We start from the raw sequence: 25,924 nt of genomic DNA on the forward strand, positions 1-25,924 counted from the left end.
GTTGGCGTTATTAAAAGTCGGCTGCTGCGCGGAGATTTGCGCGACCGGGAGCGCCAGGAAGGACGGCTCTGCGACCCACCTGCAGGTCGCGCCCCCGAGTTTGAAGAACACTGCCATAAAACCATAGAGAAAAAATAGATTTCCAGACTCTATCAACCCCCTGCCCCCACCCCTCACAACAATAAAAAAAATAACAGAGTCAAAACCAGGAAAAAAAGCAGACGCCCCATCCCCCACCCAAAACTTCTGATGGTGACCAACTCCCTGAAATAGGAAATTGAAGGCTGCCATCTCAAGTAGAATCCTTTACCGACCCCCTCATGATATACTTGATCTTTTCCAAATTCGATACGGTCACTCAACCGGGATGAAGGACTGGGCGGAACCAGATTCCACCACCCAAATAGGACTCACCTTTGGGTTATTAGCGAGACGAGGGCAAAAACATCCGCCTCAGCCTGTCTGCAGCTCTGGTGAGTCTGAGACCTAAAAGATAGCCACCAACAGGCAAGGCTCTAACTCAATCCCAAGAATCCCTGACAGCGCTGAAGGAGACCCAAAAGCTCGCAAGTTTAGGGAGTAGAGAAGTGGACAGACTAACATTAAGCAATGGACATCTGTTGGCTGACAGCTACCTGCTCTTAACAACCCCAGTCTGTTCCTCCAATATAACCCCTCCATTGAAATAATCACCTCTGGCTTGGGCACTGGGGTGGGGGACAGAAAGCCATTTAACAATGTCTATATGCTTGGGGGGGTTGACCCGTGGAGACTTTTTACACCAGAGGGATCGGGAGTATTCATTTTTCGGGAGTATTCGTGTACAAGGTGTTCCCAAGGATTGACCTTTTGTGGTGGGGAAGGCGCTCTTGGCTGGACTTAAGAGGGCAGAGTATTCGGCAATTGTGATCTCAGATCTGATTGCGGTGTGGGAGAAGTTTGGGATTGGCCCAAAGTTTGTGGCATGGGTGTAGTTGATGTGAATTAAAGATATTTTACATTGCAATGGGGAACGAGGCAGGGTGCCTCATGCCCCCTTCTGTTTGCTTTGGCGATAGAACCTTTGGCCATTGTGCGGAGGAGCTCGGAGTTGTGAAAGTCGGGAGGGGGGGGGGGGGGGGGGGGGATTTGTATGGGTGTGGAAGGTGGCCAGGAGAATGAATGTGGGCCTCCTGAATCTGATGTACTATTATTGGGCAGCAAATGCAGAGGTTTCAGGGAAGGAAGGAGGAGGCAGGGGCTCTATGCATAAGAATGGAGGCAGGCTCATGTAGGGAGTGAGGGTTGCAGGCGCTTCTAACGGCATCGCGCTCGATGGCCCCAGGGCAGTATTCGGTGATTCTGGTGGCGGTGGCCATGCTGAAGATTTTGGGGGGGGGGGGGGCCAGCTTCGGCAGCATTTTAGGTTGGGAATAAAGTTGGGGAGGGGGTACCAATTAGGGGAAATCACAGGTTTTGAGCTGGGGGGGGGGGGGGAATGGGTGGAAAAAGTGGGTCAGGGAGGACAGTTTGCGAGTTTGGAGGAGCTGAGTGGGAAGTTTGGGGGGGGGGGGGGGGGGGGGGGGGGTGTCCCCGGTACATGCAGGTGCGGGACTTTGCTAGGGGTTGCGGTCAGCTGGGGGAGACGGGGTCATCTTGGCAATTTGTGGGAGGATTTTGGAGGAGTGCAATGTCCATGGAGGGGGTTACGGCTAAGTGGGAGGAAGAGCTGGAGATTGCATTGGAGGGGGGATTGTGGTGTGAGGTGCAGCGGAGGACGAGTGCCTTGACTTAGCGTGTGGGGCTGATACAGCTGAAGGTGGTGTACAGGGTGCACCTGACAAAATAAAGAATGAGCTGAATGTTTGAGGGGGTGGAGGATGTTTGAGTGATGTGGGAAGGGTCCTATGAATCCTGTGCATATGTTTTGGTCCTGCCCGAACCTGGAAAGATTTTGTAGGGTGTTTTTAGCATCTTTTTGTGGGTTTTGCACGTGGATGTGGAGCCCGGTCCCCTGGAAGCTATATTTGGGGTGTCGTACTGGTTGGAGTTGCAGACGGGTGTGGGGGCAGATGTCTTGTTTTCAACTCGTTGATTGCTCGGAGGGTCTTGTTGGGGTGGAGGTCAGCTTCTCCACCCCGTGCCTTGGCATGACAGGTGAGTTCTCAGCCCTGGAGAAGGTAAAATTTGCTCTTAGTGGGGGGGCGAGTGATGGGTTCCACAAGAGTTGGGGTTGGTTTATTATGCATTTTGGCAAGTTGGTTACAGTTGACAGCTAAAGGAGTGGTGTGGGGGTGGGGGGGTTCTAATGTGTTGGGTGGGTTTGTTTTTGTTGTAAAATGTAAAAAGTTGAAAAATTGGAGTAACAAAATGTTATTCTTTCCCCCTCCCCTGCACCCAAGCCAGAGGTGATGGCATCTCTTGGCACCGAGAAAGCGTTTGACAGGGTGGAATAGGAATATTTATTTAAGATACAGGTTTGGCCATAAATTTGCTTTTTGGATCCGCTTGTTACATAATGCCTCTATGACCAACGCTCACACAAATACTTCATAGTTGGAAGTATTCCCCACGAACAGGGGCACTAGGCAGGGCTGTCCACTTTCTCCACTTTTATTCACCCTGGCAACAGAGCCACTATGTGTAGACCTGTGGGCTTCTAGTCAACAGAGAAGTATTAATAGAGATGGGGTGGAACATCAGGTATATCTCAACGCGGATGACCTACTTTGTATTACAGACCCAACTCCCTCCATCGATGGCATAATGAAAACATTTAATACCTTTGGCTCCTTCTCTGGTAAGTTAAATCTAGGCAAGTGCAAATGTTTTCCAGTCAACCCCCCCTGGAAGACGAACCATTTAGGCACATCAGTCTTCCATCCCTCCAGCACAAGTTTTTGTGGCTTGGACATACCTGATTTTGCTTAGCAATCCAACCCTGAAGGCGAAATTTGATATGCTCTTAAAGGGCATGAACCCTTTTGGAAATCCTCAGGAGCAACAGCTTCAACCAGATAGTTTAGACGTTGCATTCCAGAAACAAGACCAAAAGCGAGAATGAAACCTCGAAGGTCTGATGGAGGCACGCCACAATCTGGAGAAGGCACCACAGATGCTGTGCCATGAGATTCAGCGAAAGGAGGCCCTGATATGCTGCCTGGAGGGGCAGCGATTAGCAAAAAAAAAACAAGAAGAATTAGCCTGTGAAGTTAGGCAGCCGAATCAGGTTTTGTGACGCAGGCACAGGATTATATGCCGTGTTTTTCATAAAAGGTCAGAAAGTATTATAAGGAGCTATATCACCAGTTATACCTATATAAGAACTATATACCCGCCATCGTCTTGGTACAGAAGGGACTGGTCTCCTATGCTGTTCAAACGAGGGATGATGTAGTGTAGAGAAGACACGCTGATCAACTTTTAGCAACTAGAATTAGTTTGCCAGAGACAGTCAACCGAGAGTCCGCAACAAACTGTTGTCAAATGGAGAGCTAGACATTTGGAAAACCTGACAATACCAGAAACAACTGTGGAAGACAGTGTACCAGTTGAGGACACTTTAATACCGAGTCAATCTGCAAACAGGACATCAATTCCAGTTAAGACAACTACTGACAACATCCAAACACAACCAAAAACACCAGAGGTTACAGCCAACACGAAAAAGTAGACACCCAAGGTTTGCAGACAACCACACCAGAATCTACTGTCTCCAAAACATCCTAACTTATTGACTGTTGCTGTTAATTGTTGTATTGTAAATTTTGATTGTTAATGTTATACTATGTTTCACTGCAGGTGGTGGTTGGGAAGAAATGTTGTGTATTCACGTTTGTTCTTAGTTGGAACAAGGTCACTCGAGTTCGACCATGTGACATATTGATGACCTCATCGGCAGATTGGGCATGCTAACAGTCGGTCCAGTAGCTTGCAGGGAAGACATCTTTCCAATAAAGCCCTTGTTTGTTTGTGCCTTCGTGGTCTGCAGGTGTATCCTTTTAAAAATACCACAAGCCCAACCTTCTCAATCTTTCCTCAAGATAACCCCCCTTATTCTTCCCGAAAAATCAGCATAACGAACACTGGCTGAACCGCTGCCAATGTAACTTCAATCTTAAATAAGGAGGCAAACTCTTTACAGTACTCTAGGCGTGGTCTCAACAATGCCCTGTGTATTTGGAGTAAGACTGCCATACCTTTACACAGTGCTCCATCCTCCTTTCAATAAAGACCAACATTCCATTTGTTTTCCCAATTACCTCACCTGCATGCTAACTTTGTGATTCCCATACAAGGACATTCAGGTGCCCTTTTACTGCAGCACTCACAGTTTCTCTCAATTAAATAATATTCTGCTTTCTATTCATAATGCCTCAGCAGACAACTGCACATTTGCCCACATTACACTCAATCTGCCAAATTTTTGCCCCCTCACTTAACCCACCAATATCCTTTTGCGCACTTTGTATCCACCTCAACTTTCTTTCCTACCCATCCTTGTCGTTGGGTTAGTAAATTTGCTGATGACACCAAGATTGGTGGAGTAGTGGATAATGTGGAGGGCTGTTGTAGGCTGCAAAGAGACATTGATAGGATGCAGAGCTGGGTTGAAAAGTGGCAGATGGAGTTTAACCCTGATAAGTGTGAGGTGATTTATTTTGGTAGGACAAATTTGAATGCAGATTACATGGTTAACGGCAGGGTTCTGAAGAACCTGAAGGAGCAGAGAGATCTCGGAGTTCATGTCCATAGATCTCTGAAAGTTGCCATCCAAGTGGATAGAGCGGTGAAGAAAGCCTGCAGTGTGTTAGCATTTATTAACAGGGGAATTGAGTTTAAGAGCCGTGAGGTTATGCTGCAACTGTATAGGACCTTGGTTAGACCGCATTTGGAGTATTATGTGCAGTTCTGGTCACCTCATTATAGGAAGGATGTGGAAGCATTGGAAAGGGTGCAAAGGAGATTTACCAGGATGCTGCCTGGATTGGTGGGTGGGTCTTATGAGGAAAGATTGAGGGAGCTTGGGCTTCTCTCATTGGAGCGAAGGAGGATGAGAGGTAACTTAATTGAGGTGTCCAAGATGATGAAAGGGATAGATAGAGTGGACGTTCAGCGACTTTTTCCTCAGGTGGATGTAGCTGTTACAAGGGGGCATAACTATAAAGGTTCGGGGTGGGAGATATAGGCGGGATGTCCGAGATAGGTTCTTTACTCAGAGTGGTTAGGGTGTGGAATGGACTGCCCGCTGTGATAGTGGAGTCGGGCACTTTAGGAACTTTCAAGCAGTTATTGGATAGGCACATGGAGCACACTGGAATAACAGGGAGTGGGATAGCTTGATCTTGGCTTCAGACAAAGCTCGGCACAACATTGAGGGCCGAAGGTCCTGTTCTATGTTCATTGGTCATAATACAGTTGGTCCCTTCATCAAAGTCATCAATATAGATTTAATCGGTGAGCAGTGATCCCCATGGCATTCAACTAGTTAGTTTGCCAACCTCAAAATGATCCATTTATCCAAACTCAGATTCCTGTTACCCCCAACATCTTGACCAATAATGTTTATTTATCACCTTATCAAATGCCTTTTGAGAATGCAAATTGACTACATCTACCTGGCTCCCCTTTATCTACCCTGCTTGTTACCATTCTCAAAGGGACATTACAAATCTGACAGACAACTAAAACCATGTTGCCTCTGTTCAATGTATTATGCTTTTCAAAATGTACTCAAACCGCTTCCTTAATAGTGAATTCCAGCCTTTTGCCAATGAGATGTCAAGTTAACTGGCCCTATTGTTTCCTACTTTTTGGCTTGGTCCTTTCTTGACTGGGGTGTTAGGTTTTCTGTTTTCCAATCACTGGGGCCTTCCTAGAATCTGGAGAATTTTGGAAGATTGCAACCAACACATCCATTACCTCCGCAGCCACTTATTTTAAGGTTCTAAGATTAAGGCCATGGAGTGCGAGTGAACTTGACAGTGTTTACTCCCAGTTTTCCTAGTACGTTTTCTCCAGCAATTGTAACAAGTTTCTCCCTCCCTTTTGCCCCTTGATTCTCTTACCATTATTGGGGGTGCTGTGTGTTTTCATCATGAAGACAGATACAAAATACCTGTTCAGAGTGTCCACCATTTCCTCTTTCCCATCATTAGTTGCTCAGTTTCATCCTCAAAGGGATCAATGCTTACTTTACCTGCTCCTTTTCTATATACATAAGAAAGCTCTTACCGTCTGTTTTTACATTTCTTACTAGGTTACTCCTGTTCTAATTTTTCCTTCGCTGGTTTCTAAAACTTCCCAATTTTTGGCTTACCACTAACGTTTGCAGCATTGTACGCCTTTTATTTCAATTTGATACTTTCCTCAACTTCCTTAGTCACAGATGGTTCATCCTTCTTGCAAATTCTCCCTCGCTCTGTGGAATAGATCTTTGTTCAGTTATGAAATGGCTCCTTGAACCTCTGCCACTACTTAGCTATCATACTTTTTCACCTATTTTCCCAGTCCACTTTAGACAACTCTTGTCTACGTACCTCTGCTGCAATCACTTTTATTCAAGAGTAAGCCACTAGTTTCAGATCAGGATTCTCACCCTCAACCCAATAATGAAATTCTATCATGCTATTTGTACTCTTCCCTTTAGGAAATCATGAATTTATCCTGTCTCATTTCACAACTCGTACTTTGTTCCCTGGTTGGTTCCACAATGTATATTATAAGAAACTGTCCAAAATACACAAATGAACATGTTTATGAAAAGCCACTGATGGGGCCGGATACTCAAAAGAAACTGCTTGAAAAGAAAGATAGATAAAAATTCAAAAAAAGCCACGTCCAAACAGTGAAGGAGATGGTTGATGCACCAAGTTTACGTTTTCCAGAAATCTTTGAAAATGGTGGACAGAGAAATGAATCTCAGAAATTTACAGGCACAGGCCAAGTGGTTTGGCCATGCCAAATTGCCCCTTAGGGTGGAGTTGCGGGAATAGGGCTTCGATAGAGTGCTCTTTTTGAAGGGTCAGTGCAGACTCAATGGGCTGAATGGCCTCCTTCTGCACTGTGGGATTCTACGATTAGATCATATTTGATGATTACATATGCAATAGAATTGTTTTGAAGAAATCAAAGGATATGAAGTTACATTAGAATCATGGAAATGGCACAGTAAAAGTTAATTGAAACGATAAAGGGAACAAAACACTATAGTTATAAAGCAAGACGAAACACATTGGAATGCTTCACAACAGATGAAAGGACAGAGTTAGGATCACGACACGAAGAATGAAGTTGTTAGAATTTTCTTGCATAAAAGTCAATGGGATACAGAATATTGCACCAGAAGTGGCTACTGAGGCATAAATCAATACCAGCTGAAATGAAAAAAAGACAAAGATTTGAAGGTGACATTAAGGAAAAAAAAGCAGAGGATAAATAAGCAGGGAAGAAATCCATTAATAATACAACATATAATATCCTTCAATAATGGCTGTTTCAAAGAGCAAATGCCTTCAATTCACTATCCGTGGTATGGCTACTCTTACGATCCCACCTACAAAAATGCTGGACAAGCTGGATACTGGTTAGGATTTGGCTGGAAAAACCATAACCATTCAAAGAATGCAATGCATAGAAGATTCCTGGATGTCTAGGAATATTCAGGACTGGATAAGAAAGAGGCTTTTAGCAGGTACAGAGGGAGCAGATTAGCAGAAGCCTTAGTATCGGAAATGCAGGGGGGAAACTAGAGAGCAAAGAGGGGGCATGAAAATGCACTGGCGGGTAAGATTAGGGAGAATATTCTATAATAATAATCTTTTTGTGTCACAAGTAGGCTTACATTAACACTGCAATTAAGTTACTGTGTAAATCCCCTAGTCACCACACTCCGGCGCTGTTTGGGGACACTGAGGGGGAATTCAGAATGTCCAATTCACCTAAAGGGAAGAGGAAAACCAGGGAAAAAGTAGGTCCCATTATGGACAAAGGGGACAATCTGTGCATGAAGAAGGGGCGAGATTGGTGGGGTGTTAATTGAGTACTTCACATCTATCTTCGCTTGAGAAAAGGAAGATGTTGATACCAAATTTGGGGAGATGGACTGAGAGGTTCTTGGGACAGCCTGACATCAGAAATGAGGTGGTATTGGAGCTTTTAGCAGGTTTTAAAGTGGACAAATCCCAAGATCCAGATGAGCTGTATCTCAGACTGCTGTGGGAGGCAAGGGAGGAAATTACAAAAGCTCGGACCCAAATTATTTCCTCTCTGGCCACAGGGGAAGTGCCAGAGGATTGGAGGACAGCTAATATGTTTACACTTCAAGAAAGGTGGGAGACACAAATCGGGGAATTACAGACCAGTGAGTCTTAAATCAGTGGCAGGAACACTATTGGAGAAAATTTCAAAGGAGAGAATTAATCTCCACTTGGAGAAACAAGGTTTGATGAGGGAGAGTCAGAATGGCTTTGTCAGGAGGGAGTTCATGCCTAACCAATGTGATTGAATTTTGAGATGATGATCGGGTGTGAAGATTAGGGAAGTGCGGTTGATGTAGTTTATATGGATTTCAGCAAAGCCTTTGACAAGATCCCGCATGGGAGACTGATAAAGGAGGTAAATGACATGGGATCCAGGGTAACTTGGCTAGTTGGATTCAAAACTGGCTTTGTGATAGGAGACAGAAGAGGCAGTTTGCGTGACAGGAGGCTGGTGTCATCCAGGAAATGATTGGTAGAATGGTTAATAATGAGGAAGAAGGAAGGTCTGAGGTTGCTGGAAGATATAGATAGGTTGGTCAGATGAGTGGTGATGGAATTTAACCCTGAAAAATGAGAGGTGCTGCATTTTGAAAGGAGTAACAAGACAAGGGAGTACTCAATGAAATGCAGGGCACTAGGAAGTTCAGAGGAACAGATGGATCTAGGGATGCTTGTCCACAGATCGCTGAAGGCAGGACAGGTGAAGAGGGTAGCTAAGGCATAGGGAACACTTGCCTTTATCAGTCATGGCATAGGTTATAAGAGGAGAGAGGCGGTGTTAGAGCTGTACAAAACTTTGGTTAGGCCTCAAATGGAGTACTGTGTGCAGTTCTGGTTTCCTCACTATAGGAAGGATGTGATTGGAGAGGAGATTCACTAGGATATTGCCTGGAATGGAGCATTTGAGCTATGAAGGAGGCTGGATTGGCTGGAGTTGTTTTCTTTGGAATGGAGAAGGCTATGGGGGGGGGGGCAGGGGACTGATTGAGGTGTATAGGACTATGAGAGGGGTATGAACCGGATGAATAGGAAGCAGTGGTTCCCCTTAGTTGAAAGGTCAATAACAAGTGGGCATAATTTTCAGATGAGGGGCAGATTTAGAGGAAATTTGAGGAGAAACGTTTTCACTCAGAGGGTGGTGTAGTCTGGAATGCACTGCCTGGGAAGATAGCAAAACCCCAAACTTTATACGGTAAATGGATGAGCACTTAGAAGTGTAATTACATTCAAGGCTACAAGCCAAGTGCTGGAAAGTGGGATTAGTTTAGATTTAGTGTACTTTCATCAGGTGAAGCATAATGGGCCGAAGGGCCTCCTTTGTACTCTGACTCCAAGAACCCAGAGCAAGGAAATAAGTGGCAAGACTGTCACGATTAAATTGAAACACCAAAAGAACCTTTATCATACAAACTTGACTAAAACACACAGGAAATAATGATTAGGTAATTGAGTAAACAAAATAATGATTCTAAAAAATTAGCTTCTATCTTAAACGCAAACCATCTTAAATGCAAACAGACATAGCCCAGCTTAACTGCTCGACTGTGGTTTTCAAACCAGTCGGACGTGAAACATACACTTGTATTCTGGGAGGCGGCCCCTTTGTCTCCAGGTCTGGCTGCACAAGTCACAGCTCAGGTCTATGGTATATTCCTACTTCCTGGTCAAAGTCTTGGTAGCAATGATGGTCACATGCTATGACCCCATGACATATCTTTGGCATCTATTCCATAGCTGGACTTCTCTCTTAACAGCTACATGATCCTACCCAATTCGCTAGAACTCCTTATTTTCTCTCTAACTGTACATAATTGAATTATCTGGTTAAACACAACAGGCTAAATGTAGTCTGTAGTCTCTCGGTCAGCTTCGCTTACACATATTTTTCCTCCAAAAAAAAGACCCAACAAACCACCAGTTTTCCTTTTGGAGCATAGCGCCACCCTCAGTAATTTTCTCCAGAGCAACCTTGGGGCTTTCTTGCTTCTAAAAGCCAAAAGTTAAAACATGATTTGCAAACACACAAAGACTTACTAAAACAAACTGATTCACAAACTGAAACCAAAACTTTACATTCTTAGCCCTTAATATAATGCACAATAGATTCAGTTAGAACACTGCACATATTGGAGTGTAGAGGATACGAAAACACCGTTTTTAATACTGTGATATTCAGCCCAATTTTGTCAGTCTTCAACATTTCCAATGAAATGATAGAAGCAGAACAAAACCCTCCACCAGTATCCTTACTAATTTTCTGTTTCAATCTCACAGGCAGAGCTGGCTATAAAAACAGGTCTGGATATCAACAGCACCATGCCGGGTGGCAAGGTGTCAAAGAGTTTAGCACTGCTGCCTACGGCGCTGAGGACCCAGTTCGATCCTGGCCCCGGATCACGGTCCGTGTGGAGTTTACGCATTTTCCCAGTGTCTGCATGAGTTTCACCCCCCCTCAACCCAAAGATGTGCCGGTTAGGTGGATTGGCCAAGCTAAATTGCCCCTTAAAGTGGAAAAAATAATTGGGAACTCTAAATTTAATTTTTTTTAAATCAACAGGAGCATACTGCCGCGCCTCAATTCAACATTAGGAGATAGATCTGATAAAAGATGTGCTGCATTGTGGAGCTATTGCTATTGTTTGGTGTGCTTATAAAATGAAAGACAACATATATATATATTAACATACATTCTCAAATTCATCCTGCTTTCTTTCAATCTTTTTCGCTTGCTGTTGATTTCCTTGCCCTGTCTTTTCACTGCCTCTGGGTTCCCCAACACCGATCACTGTGAAAATGTATCTTTTATCTGGTTCAGTAGAGGCAGGAAGGATATATGGTTCGGCTGTAAGTGCAAACCACGATCTAACATTGCCTCATTCATTCAAATAGCCCATTCTATTACTTTTGGCAAGGCCTTAATTTTCTTTGCTGTATATATAAATTAACTTCCTTTATTAGAGACATATTCATATAAAGTGAAATAACTATTTCATCCTTAATATACAAATGAACTGGAACTCATCGAAACAGAAAATGCTGGACAAACTGGTAGCATCTGTGGAGAGCAAATCAGAGTTAACAATTAATTCTTCTTCCGAAGTCATATAGTACTTGAAATGCTTCTCCCTTCATAAATTCTGCACGACTTAAGTTTGTCCAACATTTTCTATTTTTATTTCCGATTTCCAGCATCTGTTATTTTATAACAAGACATTCATTAAAGACTCAAATTACAGATCAACAGAATACATTTTTTAAAAGTTGAAAAATTGTTAGTTTCCAATAGGAAGTGATCTAATTGGAGGTAACATAAAAGTTACTGCAGTGAAATGACCATTTCTGGTAAAGCTGCCTTTAGTGAAAGGCAAGGTTTGGCATGAGCTTACCTAAGTTGTGGCGCTTGGACTTTGCGTGCTCGTGTATGTGTTTCTTGGTGAAACAGCCAAAAAAGACACAATACAGGCAGGAATGGAGTCGGTTGAGGTGGGCGCCACACATGTGGCAAACGCAGGACTTTGCCTGAAAAAAGAAATACGCGTGTTAGAAAAGCACTGTTGCAACAACCACAACAGCCAGGACATGGAATTATTTCACACAAGCAATCCACAACCATTCATGTGGCCTGTATCTATTTGCATATAGGGACAGGTAGTATTTCAAAGTACAAGTAAAACTGCAATCTCCAGTAATGTGTTTTTTTCTGAAAGTATTCAACTTGTAAAATTCTGTAAAACAGCATATACATTGCATTGGGTTCAAACTACCAAATTCAGCAATAGAAGCCATGTACAAATATTCACATTAACCACAGGCCTAAAAATTAAAAACCATGTCTGACATTGTGCCCTTTGAGGACATAAATAACCAGCAGAAAATTCAGTAATAACCTGCTCACAGATGAACAGTTTAGGCTCCGCCAAGGCCACTCCGCTCCTGACCTCACTGCAGATTTGGCCCAAACATGGATAAAGAGTTGAAGGAGATGAGCTGAGCGGTTGCCATTGATGTCATGGCTGCATAAACCAATTGTGGCATCAAGGAACCCTGATAAAAAGTCAATGGGAAAACTCTCCACTAGTTGGAGTCATACCTCTGACAAAGAAAAACAGTTGGGGTTGGAGCAGGTGAATCATCTCAGCCCCAGGACATTGCTGCAGGAGGGGTTCCTCAGGGCAGCGTTCAAGGCCCAACCATCTTCAACTGCTTCAATGACCTTCCCTCCATTATAAGGTCAGTTGTAGAGATGTTCACTGGTGATTGCACCATTCGTGACTCCTCAGTTACAATTCATGTCCACATTTCAACTGGATCATATACAGCTAGACCTATAAAACATTCAGGCTTGGGCTGAAACTTGGCAAGTAACCTTCACCCCACACGGTTGCCGTTAATGACTATCACCACCAAAACAAAAAAAATTCAACTATTTCCTCTTGGCATTCAATGGCATTAGCTTCACTGAAACGCCCCCTATCAACATCCTGGAAGCTACTATGCTCCAGAAACTGAACCGAACCAGCCATATAAATACTGTGGCTACCAGAGCAGGTCAGAGGCTGAGAATTCTGCAGCAAGTAACTCACCTCCTGACTCCCCAAAGCATGTCCCCGGCACAAGTCAAGTGTGTGGTGGACTACTCTTTACTTGTCGAGATGAGTGGAGCTCCAACACCCAAGCTCAAAACCATCCAGGATAAAGCAGCCCACTAGATTGTCACCTCTACTCCTCCAACAGTGACACACAGTGGCAGCATCTGCAAGACGCACTGCATCAACTCACTAAGGCTCCTTTGACAGCACCTTCCAAACCCAGTAGCGTTACCAACTAGAAGGACAAGGGCGGCGCAGATGCAACGGAACACTACCACCGACAAGTTCCCCTCCAAGCCACACGCCATCTTGATTTGGAACTACATTGCCATTCCTTCACAGTTGCTGGGTCAAAAACAAGGAACTCTTTTCTCAAAAGCACTGTTGATGTACTTACACTTCATGGAATGCAGCAGTTGAAGGCAGCAGGTCATCACCACCTGCTCAGGGACAGTTAGGGATGGGCAATAAATGCTAGCCAGCAAGTTCTTTAAAAAAATTCATTCAGGGTACGTGGGCGTCGCAGGCTGAGCCAGCATTTATTGCCCATCCCCAATTGCCCTTGAGGGAGCAGTTAAAAGTCAACCACGTTGCTGTGGATCTGGAGTCACATGTCGGCCAGACCAGGTAAGGATGGCAGATTTCCTTCCCTGAAGGACATTACTAAATCAGTTGGCTTTTTACAACAATCGACAATGGTCATCATTAGACTTTTAATTCCAGAGTTCTATTGAATTAAAATTTCACCATCTGCAGTGGCAGGATTTGAAGTTGGGTCACTAGAGCATTACCCTGGGTCTCTGGCTTACTAGTCCAGTGACAATACCACTACGCCACCACCTCCCCAGTCACCATTACCATTCAATGCTCATCATCACCATTTTGAACTCAATGCCTTCTTCTCGGAGCCATCTTTTCTCCACTAAAAAGATTTCCTGCCACCCTTGTATGTCAAATACCTATGGGCCATGACTCCTACTAAAAAAAACTAACTTCAGGCTTTCCCTATAACTCCCTCACAGGCTAATCTCAGGAGTGATGAATCTTGACATGTTACTCGACTAAACTGTTTCGACTTTAACAACTGAACCAGTTTCCAAAAACTGTGACTGTTCGTGGCATTCCTCCATCTCTCTAGCCATAATCCACTATCATCTCTTAAATTCAAAATATTCAATCGCCTGCTCATTCTCTTTCTCACTCGAAACTAAAGTTATTCCGAAATTCATTCTCGTTGCCCTCCCTAAATCGCAACAAAACCTTGATCTATTTTGCCAAAATCTACAAGTTTCCCAAGCTTCAAAGAATTAAACAAGATTCTCAATGAAACCTTTAAATTCCATCCAAACCTCAGATCTCCTCCAGCACTACGGCCCGCCAATAACAGTCCATGTTTCCCCATTTCATTCAATGGCTACTGTGCAAGTCATCTTGCCCTATCCATTTTTCAAATTTTCCTTCGACTTTCTTCCATTTAGCTATCTTCCATTTGGCTGTCCAAAACCATGTAAAACATTCCAAGGTTTCTTTATCCAACACGTGCAATATAAATGCAAATTTTATTATAATGATTCTTCATTCTACCCTCTTCATCACCAAGATGATCACCATGGCTTGTGATCAGAATTATAGAAAATATGTCAGGCGGGGCCAGGCCTGTCCTTCATGCCACTTTATTGTTCCTTACAGCCTCTTCAATTGTCAATGAAGCTATTCCAAATTTCCACAACTCTGGGCGGGTAACAAAGAATCCACCAATCAAGTGCAAACAATCTTGGCCCATTTCATCACAAAAAAGTTCATTATAATGAATTTTTCTATCAAGTCACCCATGTTTTCATATCTTCGATGTTTCAATAAGTCGTCCTATTTTTCAAGCCTATTATCCCCAGTGTCACTAATATGTCAGTGTCCTTTCCATGTATCTAAATTCCCTATTCTTTCCCTCCAACACACCATAGCCTTTAATACTAAAAAAGACTGGCATCACTTAATCAGAATTCAAATCACCTACTTCAAGATTTTCTCCAATCTCTAGCATTTTACACAGGCGCTTTTGAATCTATTTCTTGGTAAAAGGATCAACTCAATAATCAAACTCAAATAATCTCTCCTTTAACTTTGACTAATATCCCATGATATACCCAATTGACATTCCCTCTCCCGATGTAGATTAAAGTGCATAAACCACAGCAAAGCTCTTATGAAAATGCTCCTCAAATGAATATTAATATCCAACAAAATCCTTTGAACATTCACCCATCACAGACAGGCATCCCTGTAATTTCCTTGCATACTTGTGAATATCAAGATTGTGGTTATTGGCGGCCTGGTGAAACTACCTCATGATGATTGTTATCACTAAGGAGGTAGTGATGGGCAAGCTAATGGGGCTAAAGGTGGACAAGTCTCCTGGCCCTGATGGAATGCATCCCAGAGTGCTGAAAGAGATGGCTAGGGAAATTACAAATGCACTAGTGATAATTTACAAAAATTCACTAGACTTTGGGGTGGTCCCGGCGGATTGGAAATTAGCAAACGTGACACCACTGTTTAAAAAAGGAGGTAGGCAGAAAGCGGGTAATTATAGGCCAGTGAGCTTAACTTTGGTAGTAGGGAAGATGCTGGAATCGATAAAAGAAGAAATAGCGAGGCATCTGGATGGAAATTGTCCCATTGGGCAGACGCAGAATGGGTTCATAAAGGGCAGGTCGTGCCTAACTAATTTAGTGGAATTTTTTGAGGATATTACCAGAGCGGTAGATAATGGGGAGCCAATGGATGTGGTATATCTGGATTTCCAGAAAGCCTTTGACAAGGTGCCACACAAAAGATTGATGCATAAGATAAAGATGCATGGCATTAAGGGTAAAGTAGTAGCATGGATAGAGGATTGGTTAATTAATAGAAAGCAAAGAGTGAGGATTAATAGGTGTTTCTCTGGTTGGCAATCAGTAGCTAGTGGTGTCCCTCAGGGATCAGTGTTGGTCCCATAATTGTTCACAATTTACATAGATGATTTGAAGTTGGGGACCAAGGGCAATGTGTTCAAGTTTGCAGACGACACTAAGATGAGTGGTAAAGCGAAAAGTGCAGAGGATACTGGAAGTCTGCAGAGGGATTTGGATAGGTTAAGTGAATGGGCTAGGGTCTGGTAGATGGAATACAATGTTGACAAATGTGAGGTTATCCATTTTGGTAGGAATAACAGCCAAAGGGATTATTATTTAAATGATAAAATATTAAAACATGCTGCTGTGCAGAGAGAGCTCGTGCATGAGTTGCAAAAAGTTGGTTTACAGGGCAACAGGCGGTTAAGAAAGCGAATGGAATTTTGTCCTTCATTGCTAGAGGGATGGAGTTTAAGACTAGGGCGGTTATGCTGCAATTGTATAAAGGTGTTAGTGAGGCCACACCTGGAGTATTGTGTTCAGTTTTGGTCTCCTTACCTGAGAAAGGACGTACTGGAGCTGCACGGGTGTGCAGAGGAGCTTCACTAGGTTAATCCCAGAGCTGAAGGGGTTGGATTACGAGGAGAGGTTGAGTAGACTGGGACTGTACTCGTTGGAATTTAGAAGGATGAGGGGGGGGGGGATCTTATAGAAACATACAAAATTATGAAGGGAATAGATTGGATAGATGTGGGCAGGTTGTTTCCACTGGCAGGTGAAAGCAGAACTAGGGGGCATAGCCTCAAAAAAAGGGGAAGTAGATTTAGGACTGAGATTAGGAGGAACTTCTTCACCCAAAGGGTTGTGAATCTATGGAATTCCTTGCCCAGTGAAGCAGTTGAAGCTCCTTCATTAAAGGTTTAAGATAAAGATGGATAGTCTTTTGAAGAATAAAGGGATTTTGGGTTGTGTGTTCAGGCCGGAAAGTGGAGCTGAGTCCACGAAAGATCAGCCATGATCTAATTGAATGGCGGAGCAGGCTCGAGTGGCCATATGGCCTACTCCTGCTCCTCGTTCTTATGTGTACTTCCTCAAAATGTTAACCACATGATCATCCATGTCCTTCTACCCTAGTTTTCACATTAAACTTCTGACAACTGCTGTCAATTCCTTTTGAGAGTTTCCACTAGAGACCAAATATCGGTTGATCTTCACATTTTCATTTCCTAATGGCTAATATCAGCCATTCAAGTCTCAGACATGGATAAAGGTCAATCAGACATTATATCCTAGTAAAGCTCCTTTGCCATAACCTCACAATACCATATTTATATACAAGGAATTCTGACTTCCATGCATCCATTCTGGTTCTTTTATAATCAAACTGATTGGATAGCAACTTACAAGAATCTGAACTCACGTGAAACCATAATTCTTATTGTGGCCTTTGCTGAGCCCCTTTCTTTCCCTTATCCCTTTCATATGGGAATGGCAAAACCCGTTCCTACATTTTTGTATGCAAAACTAACCAACCCTCTTATTTGACCTTATTTAGACTTTGCTGTGAGGTTATTAATAGCGGATTAGACCACTCAAGGGTTGGGGAAAATAGACCACCACTTATAAAATGGGGAAATCACAAACACCTTTCTGTTTACAGATCGGTAATAAGCGGAGAAATCAGGACTGTTTAAATTAATCCTGTCTGTAACAATACTAAGAGAAATCAGATTATAAATAGAATCACCAGATTTATTTTCTTTTTTGCTAACATGCAGCAATGACTCATTTTTGTGGCATTAGGCAGTGCTAACATGTTGTCAATGTTCAGAATCATTGGAAAAACAATCTGAGAATATTTTTTCCTTTCTGGATAAACCAAACTATTACAGGTGACAAACAGTTTTCCCAAAACATCTTATACTGTAGGCAACATTCCTTCCCCAATCCACAGATTTGAGAATTCCATATTTCAACCGCCCTTTATATGACAAAGTGCTTCTTAATTTCATTCCCGAGTGGTCTGGCTTTAATTTTCATACTGTATTCCTTGTTCTAGATTCTCCCTCTAGACGAAACAGCTTTTCCATATTGGGTCTGTCAAATCCTTATATCATATTCAAAATCTCACTCAAGCCACTGCTCAACCTTCTAAACTCAAGCAAATACAAGCTAAGATGATGCATAAGATGTAGGAAAAGTCGGCCATTCTGCCCATGGAGTCTTCACCAGCGTTCAACTTGTCCTCAATTTAATTCTTCAGCCATATAGAATGATAAGGCACAGAAGGGAACAATTTCAGCCGTTCATGCCTGTATCAAATTCATTTCACTCACTTCCCCTTAGCCTTGTACTAACCCCCACCACAAGTCTTTATCCAATTCCTTTTTGAAAATTATTTTGGAATCTGTCTTTCAGGCAGTGCATTCCAGGTCATAATAGCAAGAATAAAACTACTGAATAGCTTACAAACTATGACTTTAATTCAGTGCACCTGTCTATAATGTAATGCCTAATTAGCTACCTGTACAACAACTGGAAGTGCTGAAACCAGGGAATGCAGAGAGGAGGAAATCAAGCCTCAGGTTTAGAATGAAGGAAAGTTACATCAGTGGCAAGTCTGTAAACGAGTTTACCTTAGCCCACAAATTTAATGAATAATTTATTGCAAGCTAATACAAAATTTGAAGTAGGGAACTTCAATAGTTATGTCAAGGATTCAAGTTATTACTAAGTCAATTTTTAAGTGAAGCAAAGGGGAGGGGTTCAAAAGGCTGATGCGATCAATTAGTAAAGATTCCTGATAATATAGAATAATATATGTACAATTAGAAAACGCTTTTTTAAAAACATTGTGACTGAACACTACCTAAAGCACACAGATAATACTTACATTTCAGAAAGCTGTGTGTCGCTTAGATACAAGTTTAACACATGTGACAAGAAGGATATTACGGATTGATTCCTAAAATAATTCAGATGTTCGAGGACCAAGATTGTAAGACTGAGGCACTGTCAACAACTAGTTTGCATTGAACACAGTATGGTTCCAGGGACTGATCAAGCAGGTTATCTGAGTGCACAAAATTCACACGTCTCAAGCATATTTCGAGGTAAGCTTTGCCTTAATTGGTAGGGTTTGCATCGAGTCAGAAGGTTGTAGATTCAGGAGTTCAGCACATTACAATACAATGCAATACTGAAGGAGTGCTGCATTGTCCTTTGAAGGAGGCATGAACCCAGGTCCCAGCCAACTGTTCTCAAATTAATATTTTAAAATTTGTTGTACTAATTCCTTGTTGTTGCAGAGGTAATCAGTAACATAGTCTAACCAGAAACTCTCAATTTAGTAAGAGTACTTCTAGAGGATACACAGATAGGAACAGGTGTAGGCCATTCAGCCCTTTGAGCCTGCTCCGTCACTCAATGAGATCATAGTTGATCTGGTGGCCTATCTCCATCAACCTGGCTGTGATCCATATCCCTAATACCTTTGCTTAACAAATGTTTATCTCCCTCAGATTTAAAATTCACCAATTTTGGTCACTTGTGGAAGAGAGTTCCAACTTCACCACCCCAGGTGTAGAAGTGCAGCACAGTGGCTAGCACACTGCCTCACAACACTCGGGACCTGGGTTCAATTCCGGTCTTGGGTGGGTGACTGTGTAGAGTTTGCTGTTCTCCCAGTATCTGCATGGGTTTCCTCCCATAGTCCAAAGGTGTGCAAGTTAGATGGGGTTACAGGAATAGGGCAGGGACTGGGCCTCGGTAGGGTGATCTTTCGGAAGGTTGGTGCATACTCGATGGGCCGAATTGTTTCCTTCTGCATGGTAGGGATTCTATGATTCTCTCCAGAAACACCTGACCCTAACTTTTACGACCATGCCCTAGTTCTAGAATCTCCAACCAGTGGAAACAGTTTATTTTTAACCTACTTTGTCTTTTCCCGTTAATATCTTGAAGACATCAATCAGATCATCCCTTAACCTTCTAAATTCTAGAGAAAATAGGCCTAATTTGTATAATCTATCCTCATGACTTAACCCCTGAAGTCCAGGTATCATTCTTGTAAACCTACGTTGCACTCCCTCCAAGCCCAAAATATCCTTCCGACGGTGTGGTGCCCAGACCTTCTCTCAGTGCTCCAAGTTGTCCCTAACCGGGTTTTGCCTTATATTGGAGTCCTCTAGATATAAAGGCCAGCACTCCATTAGCTTTCTTGATTACTTTCTGCACTTGTTCATGGCACAGACCTATGCATCTGAACCCCCAAGTCTCTTTGGACAACCACTCAATTTAGCTTCATACCATCTTGAAAGTACCCCAATCTATTCTAGTTAGAATAGAGAGAAAACAAAAGCATGGGAAGGTGCTCCAAAACTGACATATATACAGTTTAATCTACTAATCAAAAAATTCAACAAGCTACTGACAAAATCTGGCATGGTGAGAAATCGCGTAACTCTGTCTTTGGTGCAACATGCATTATACTGGTAGCACAGTGTTTAGCACAGTTGCACAAGTAGGCTTACATTGCAATTAAATTACAAGGTGAAAAGCCCCTAGTCGCCACATCCCAGCGCCTGTTCGGGTACACAGAGGGAGAATTCAGAATGTCCAAATTGCCTAACAGCACGTCTTTCGGAACTAGTGGGTGAAAACCAGAGCACATGGAGGAAACCCACGCAGATACGGGGAGAATGTGCAGACTCCGCACAGACAGTGACCCAGCCAGGAATCGAACCTGGGCCCCTGGCGCTGTGAAGCCACAGTGCTAGCCACTGTGCAACCGTGCTGCCCTCTTTAAAAAAAAGAGACTTAACCGCGTCAGAAAATGCAGAACATCTTTCGCATTATTTCTTTAGAAGCTGCTCTCCGCTTGTTTCAGCTGGTTTTCTAGCCACAAAAGTTAATCGGAACAGCGGGGAAAGAGACTGCTAGTCTGTCTACAGACAGATCTTTAACTGAACTATACTGAGAGCATATGCTGGACTTCTGTTCACATCTCAATCTAAAATCTAAACTACCTCCTTTTCTGCAAAATGCCTCACTCCTGTGGGATCAACTATATCTATATGGCAAGAGGGCCGTCCAAATTGGCCACAGTCAGTCACTGTTCTCTCCATGACATCACGTCCCTGCACTCCAGGGTTTCCCTTATTCCAGGGGCCACCCAACATGGCCACCAGCTCTGTGTATTCCATGTGGGTGAGCACTTGCACTCCAAGTGGTTGCTTGTGATGCCATCTTCTTCCAAGTCGCCACCTGGGGCCTGTTGCAGCCAGCCTAATGCTCTTCCTCTTTTTGTTCCAGTGTTCCCTTTATGGTATTTTCTTTCCTACCCCCACCTTCCTTGTATCAGCCCCCCCCCCCCTTCCCTCGGTTTCTTCCTCCAGTCATTGACGTTTGTTCTCCAACCGCCCGCCCCCGCTTGCAAGAGATGCACCGCGGCCTCTTTCCTCCACGCTTCCCGGTGCTAGCTACCACGCTAGTGTGGTGGCCCCCTCCTGGGGTTAGCTGTGTATCCTCCCGTCGCCCGTTCTGAGCTCCCTACCTGCCATCCCCCTCACCCTTTCCTGCGCTCTGCTGCCCTCACTCTTTCTTTCTTCTATTTAACATCTCATTCCCAGAATGAGGCAATTCAGTCCCAGTGATAATCGAGTTGGTTCACAGTTAGCAAATAAACAAATAAAGTGTCTCCCTATGATCTCTTCACCGGTGTCCTGCTACTGTTTCTCGAGCCCGTTTTCCAGGACAAAGTTGTCCACGTCTGCAGGGGCCATGAAAAAGTGCTCCCTGCTTTGAAATGTGACCGAGTTTGGCTGGGTACAGCATCCCAAACTTTACTCAGCTCTTGTACAGGACAGCATTTGCCCTGTTGAATTCTGCCCACCACTTAGTCAGGTCAGCACCAATGTCCTGGTGGATCCTGATCCGTTGACCTTCCCATTTCCAGATCTTTGTCTGCCTCACCCAGAACAGGATTCTTTCCCGGTCTTGGTACCAGTGCATTTTGGCGATCACACCCTCCGTTGTCCCCCGGCTCTGGACGAAGCGAATGGTGGGCTCTGTCTATTTCTGGTGGGTTGAGGAAGCTATCTCTTCCCACAAAATTGCACAGCATTTGGCCGACATAGTCCATGGGGTTTCCACCTTCGATCCCCTCCAGCAGACCCACAATCCACAGGTTTTGGCATCTCAATAGATTTTCCTGGTTGTCGATTTTTCCCTTCAGACTCCGCTATGTCGCCACCAACCTTGCTACTTCTTTTTCCAGGGAGACGATCCAGTCACACTGGCCCGTTGCAGCCTTCTCCAGCTCTTTGATGGTGTTTTCCTGAGCTTCCAGTCGCCTCTCCGCCTCATCTAGGGTCACCTGCATGGTCGCCAGAACTTCTGCGACCGCACCCCTGACCACAGCTCGAATGTCGATTTTCATCTCTTCCCTGTGTTCTCTCAATTCCCTCGAGAGAAATATCCTCCATCCTGGTGTGGGAGGGCTCCTTGAGCGGCGGGTCACCCTCCTCGTTCTGGCGAAGCCAGAGTTTAGCCACCTTGTGCGACAGCCGGCTCAGCTATAGTTTCTCCAAGTTTTTTCCACTTTTAGTTTCCATTCGGCCTCTGGAGTGGCTGCGGATTGGCATTTCCCTTCGTTCTGCTGATGGTTGAGGTGTGGGGATGTTTTTCCCCTCGTATTAGCAAGTTATTTCAGGTGAAAGAGCCTATTTTCGGGTTCGGGGGAGGAGAGCCACCTGATGCGAGACTTCTCAGCACATCTCCATCACCGGAAGTCCCTCCAAATAATTTATATACTACAAACAGCAACGGTCCCAGCACTGATCCATGCGGAACCAGTAGTGTCAGCCCTCCATTCAGAAAAGCAGCCTTCCACTGCTACTCTCCGTCTATGACCGAGTCAGCTCACCACTGAACCAGTGTTACTTCACCTTCTGTACCAGTCTGCCATGAGGGACCTAGTCAAAGGCTTTACTGAAGTCCTTGTGGACAACATCCGCTGCCGTACCTTCAATCATCTTCGCAAGCTCCTCGAAAAACTGGATCAAGTTAGTGAGACATGACCTCCTCTTCACAAAACCATGCTGCCTCTCGCTATTACGTCCACTTGCTTCCAAATGAGAATAAATCCTGTCTCGAAGAATCCTCTCCACTAATTTTCCTACCACTGTTGTAAAGCTCACAGGTCTGTAATTTCCTGGATTATCCTGGCTACCCTTCTTAAACAAAGGAACAACACTAGCTATTGTCCAATTCTCTGGGACCTCACTTGTAACCAATGAGGATATAAAGATTTCTGTCAAGATCCCTTGACTCCCTTAGTATTCTGGAGTAGATGCCATCAGGCCCTGGGGGCTTATCTACCTAAAAGTTTTTCAAGACACCCAACACCTCCTTTTTGATTTCAATGTGACCCTGACTATCTACACACCCTTCCCCAAACTCATCATTCCCCACGTCCCTCTCTTCAGTGAATACTGATGCAAAGTACTCATTTAGTACCTCACCCATTTCCTCTGGTTCCACAGATTCCCTGTCCTTGAGTGTGCCAACCCTTTCCCTGGCTACCATACTGCTCTTTATATATCTGTAAAAAGCCTTGGCATTTTCCTTAATCCTGTTTGCCAATGTCTTTTTGTGATCCTTTTTAGCCCTCCCGACTCCCCATTTCCTCTGGTTCCATGCATAGATTCCCTTCTTTTCGGGACCCCTTTTAGCCCTCCTGACTCTTTGTTCAAGTTCCTTCATACTTTCCTTATATTCGTCAAGGGCTTTGTCTGTTCCTATCCTTCGAGCCCTTACAAATACTTCCTTTTTCTTTTGGACTAGGCTCACAATATCCCTCCTTATCCAAGGTTCTCAAAACTTGCCAGACTTATCTTTCTTCCTCACAGGGTCATGCCGGTCCTGAATTCCTATCAACTGTCATGTGAAAGCCTTCCACATGCCAAACGTTGATTTGCCTTCAAACATCCACTCCTAATCTAGATTCTTCAACTCCTGCCAAATATTGTTGTAATTAGCCTTCCCCCAATTCAGAACCTTCACCTGAGGACAACTCATCTTTATCCAACAGTATCGTAAATGAATGAAATGAAATGAAAATCGCTTGTCATGAGTAGGCTTCAATGAAGTTACTGTGAAAAGCCCCTAGTCGCCACATTCCGGCGCCTGTCCGGGGAGGCTGGTACGGGAATCGAACTGTGCTGCTGGCCTGCCTTGGTCTGCTTTAAAAGCCAGCGATTTAGCCCAGTGAGCTAAACCAGTCCCTGGTCCTGAATTATGGTCACTGTTCCAGAAACGCTCCCCTACTGAAACTTCGCCCCCCCCCCCCCCTGGCTGGGCTCATTCCCCAATACGACCCCTTCCCTAGTTGGACGATCTACATATGGTTTCCTTTTAATAAAGGTTTGTTCATAAAATAACCACATCCTATTTCTTATATTATCACTCCTGGAACGAATCAATCTTTCCGCACTGCATTAAAACACTTCTGGTCCAGCTTAAGCCACTGTCGACAGCTGACCAAGATTGTGTAACAATAATTGTAATCTGTTCTTTTTCAGGGTGGGGTTAAAAGTTTAATACTGTATTTAAAATAAAGTTTTCTCTTAAAAATATCCACACCCTATTTCTTCATGTAATTGCTCCCGAAACAAATCTCTTTCCGCATTCTCTTTCAAATAAACTAAAATGGTGGGATTTTGGTCCAGATTCTACCCATTGTTGGGGTCTGGTCTGGGATTGTAATAGCATTATCCTGACATGTTTATCAGCAGTGACTTTAAACGGAAGTATTGAAGGAAAAGAAATTTGACATTAGCAGACAAATCCAAAGAATGTGTGCTAATTGCTTGCAATTGTGCTTTGAAAAAGGGCTGCAGATGTGAAAATGAAATGAAAATGAAAATCGCTTATTGTCACAAGTAGGCTTCAAATGAAGTTACTTTGAAAAGCCCCTAGTTGTCACATTCTGGCACCTGTTAGGGGAGGCTGGAGGGAATTGAACCGTGCTGCTGGCCTGCCTTGGTCTGCTTTAAAAGCCAGCTCTTTAGCTCTGTGCTAAACCAGCCCCAGGTGCAAGACGTATTCTCAATAAATTACATTGTGCCAGGTAGTTACAATTTTTTTTGGAAACTAGTATAGGAGATTTACTTAGAATTATTTAGCAGAAACATCTTATTTATATAGATTGCAAGTAAAAATATTTAGCAGTAAATGCATGGTAGCAGTCTTCATTATTTGCGCTATCTTATGTAAAGAAAACATAAAACATTTAACACAAATATAGACAGTAATGGCACTACGTGACAGAATCCCCTAACAAAGTAGGAGTGAAAAAGGTGCCCCTGAAAAGCGAAAAACAATTGCCTCTGAAAATCAAAAAGTCAACTGTTCAAACGTTTTTTCCCCCCAAAGAGCAGAGTAATTACTGCTTCGGAAGCTTGAATTCTCATCTTTCCTCGACCAATTTTTTTCAATCCTATTTTCTGGGAATTTCATTGATTCAGATCAACTTTCCTTTTTAAAAGTTAATAAAACATTTGGAGGTTGCCGCTTTTAGTTTCACTGTAGAAACTAAAAACTACAATTACCGATGTGGAAGCACCAGCAGCCCAGCACAAGCAGGGATAGCAACGAATCCACGGGGTCTGGCATTACTCTAATCCTCTGTTACCTTGTTTATGCGGCACACTTAGCTAGAAATCTTCTAGGAATATACTGGCATGTGTTGGTGGCAAAATGCTGAGGAATCTCAAGTCAAATGCAACTGGAGTGGAGCAGACTTCTCAATATGGCAATCTGATTGGAATCATAGAAACCTTATGGTGCAGAAGGAGGCCATTCAGCCCATCAAGTCTGCACCAACCCTTGGAAGGTGCACCCCACCCGCCCTACCCCCGTGACCCCACCTAATCTTTCGAGACTAAGGGGCAATTTAGCATGGCCAATCCACCTAATCTGCACATCTTGATTTGATCTGATTTATTGTCACATCTACCGAAGTACAATGAAAAGTATTTTTCTGTGCCCGAGGAACGTACACAGTAGACACAAGAATAATCAACAGGGAACATTGACAAATGGTACATCGACAAAACAGTGATTGGTTACAGTGGGGAACAAGGGGCCAAACAAAGCAAATACATGAGCAAGTGCAGCATAGGCCGTCGTGAATAGCGTTCTT

At 43.6% G+C, this 25,924-nt stretch overlaps 1 protein-coding gene across 6 annotated transcripts in view; it reads right to left on the reverse strand.

Annotated features, from left to right (window-relative positions):
- The window catches only part of usp22 (ubiquitin specific peptidase 22), a 171,075-nt gene that overhangs the window by 67,591 nt on the left and 77,560 nt on the right, over positions 1-25,924 (reverse strand). For all 6 annotated transcript variants that reach the window (XM_038819881.1, XM_038819879.1, XM_038819877.1 and 3 more), the window contains one exon: positions 11,627-11,759. In XM_038819881.1, the coding sequence (XP_038675809.1) occupies positions 11,627-11,759 (133 nt within the window). The remainder of the gene's footprint in view (positions 1-11,626; positions 11,760-25,924) is intronic.

The sequence above is a fragment of the Scyliorhinus canicula genome, chromosome 15 (genome assembly GCF_902713615.1).
Source record: "Scyliorhinus canicula chromosome 15, sScyCan1.1, whole genome shotgun sequence".
NCBI classification, from domain to species: domain Eukaryota; kingdom Metazoa; phylum Chordata; class Chondrichthyes; order Carcharhiniformes; family Scyliorhinidae; genus Scyliorhinus; species Scyliorhinus canicula.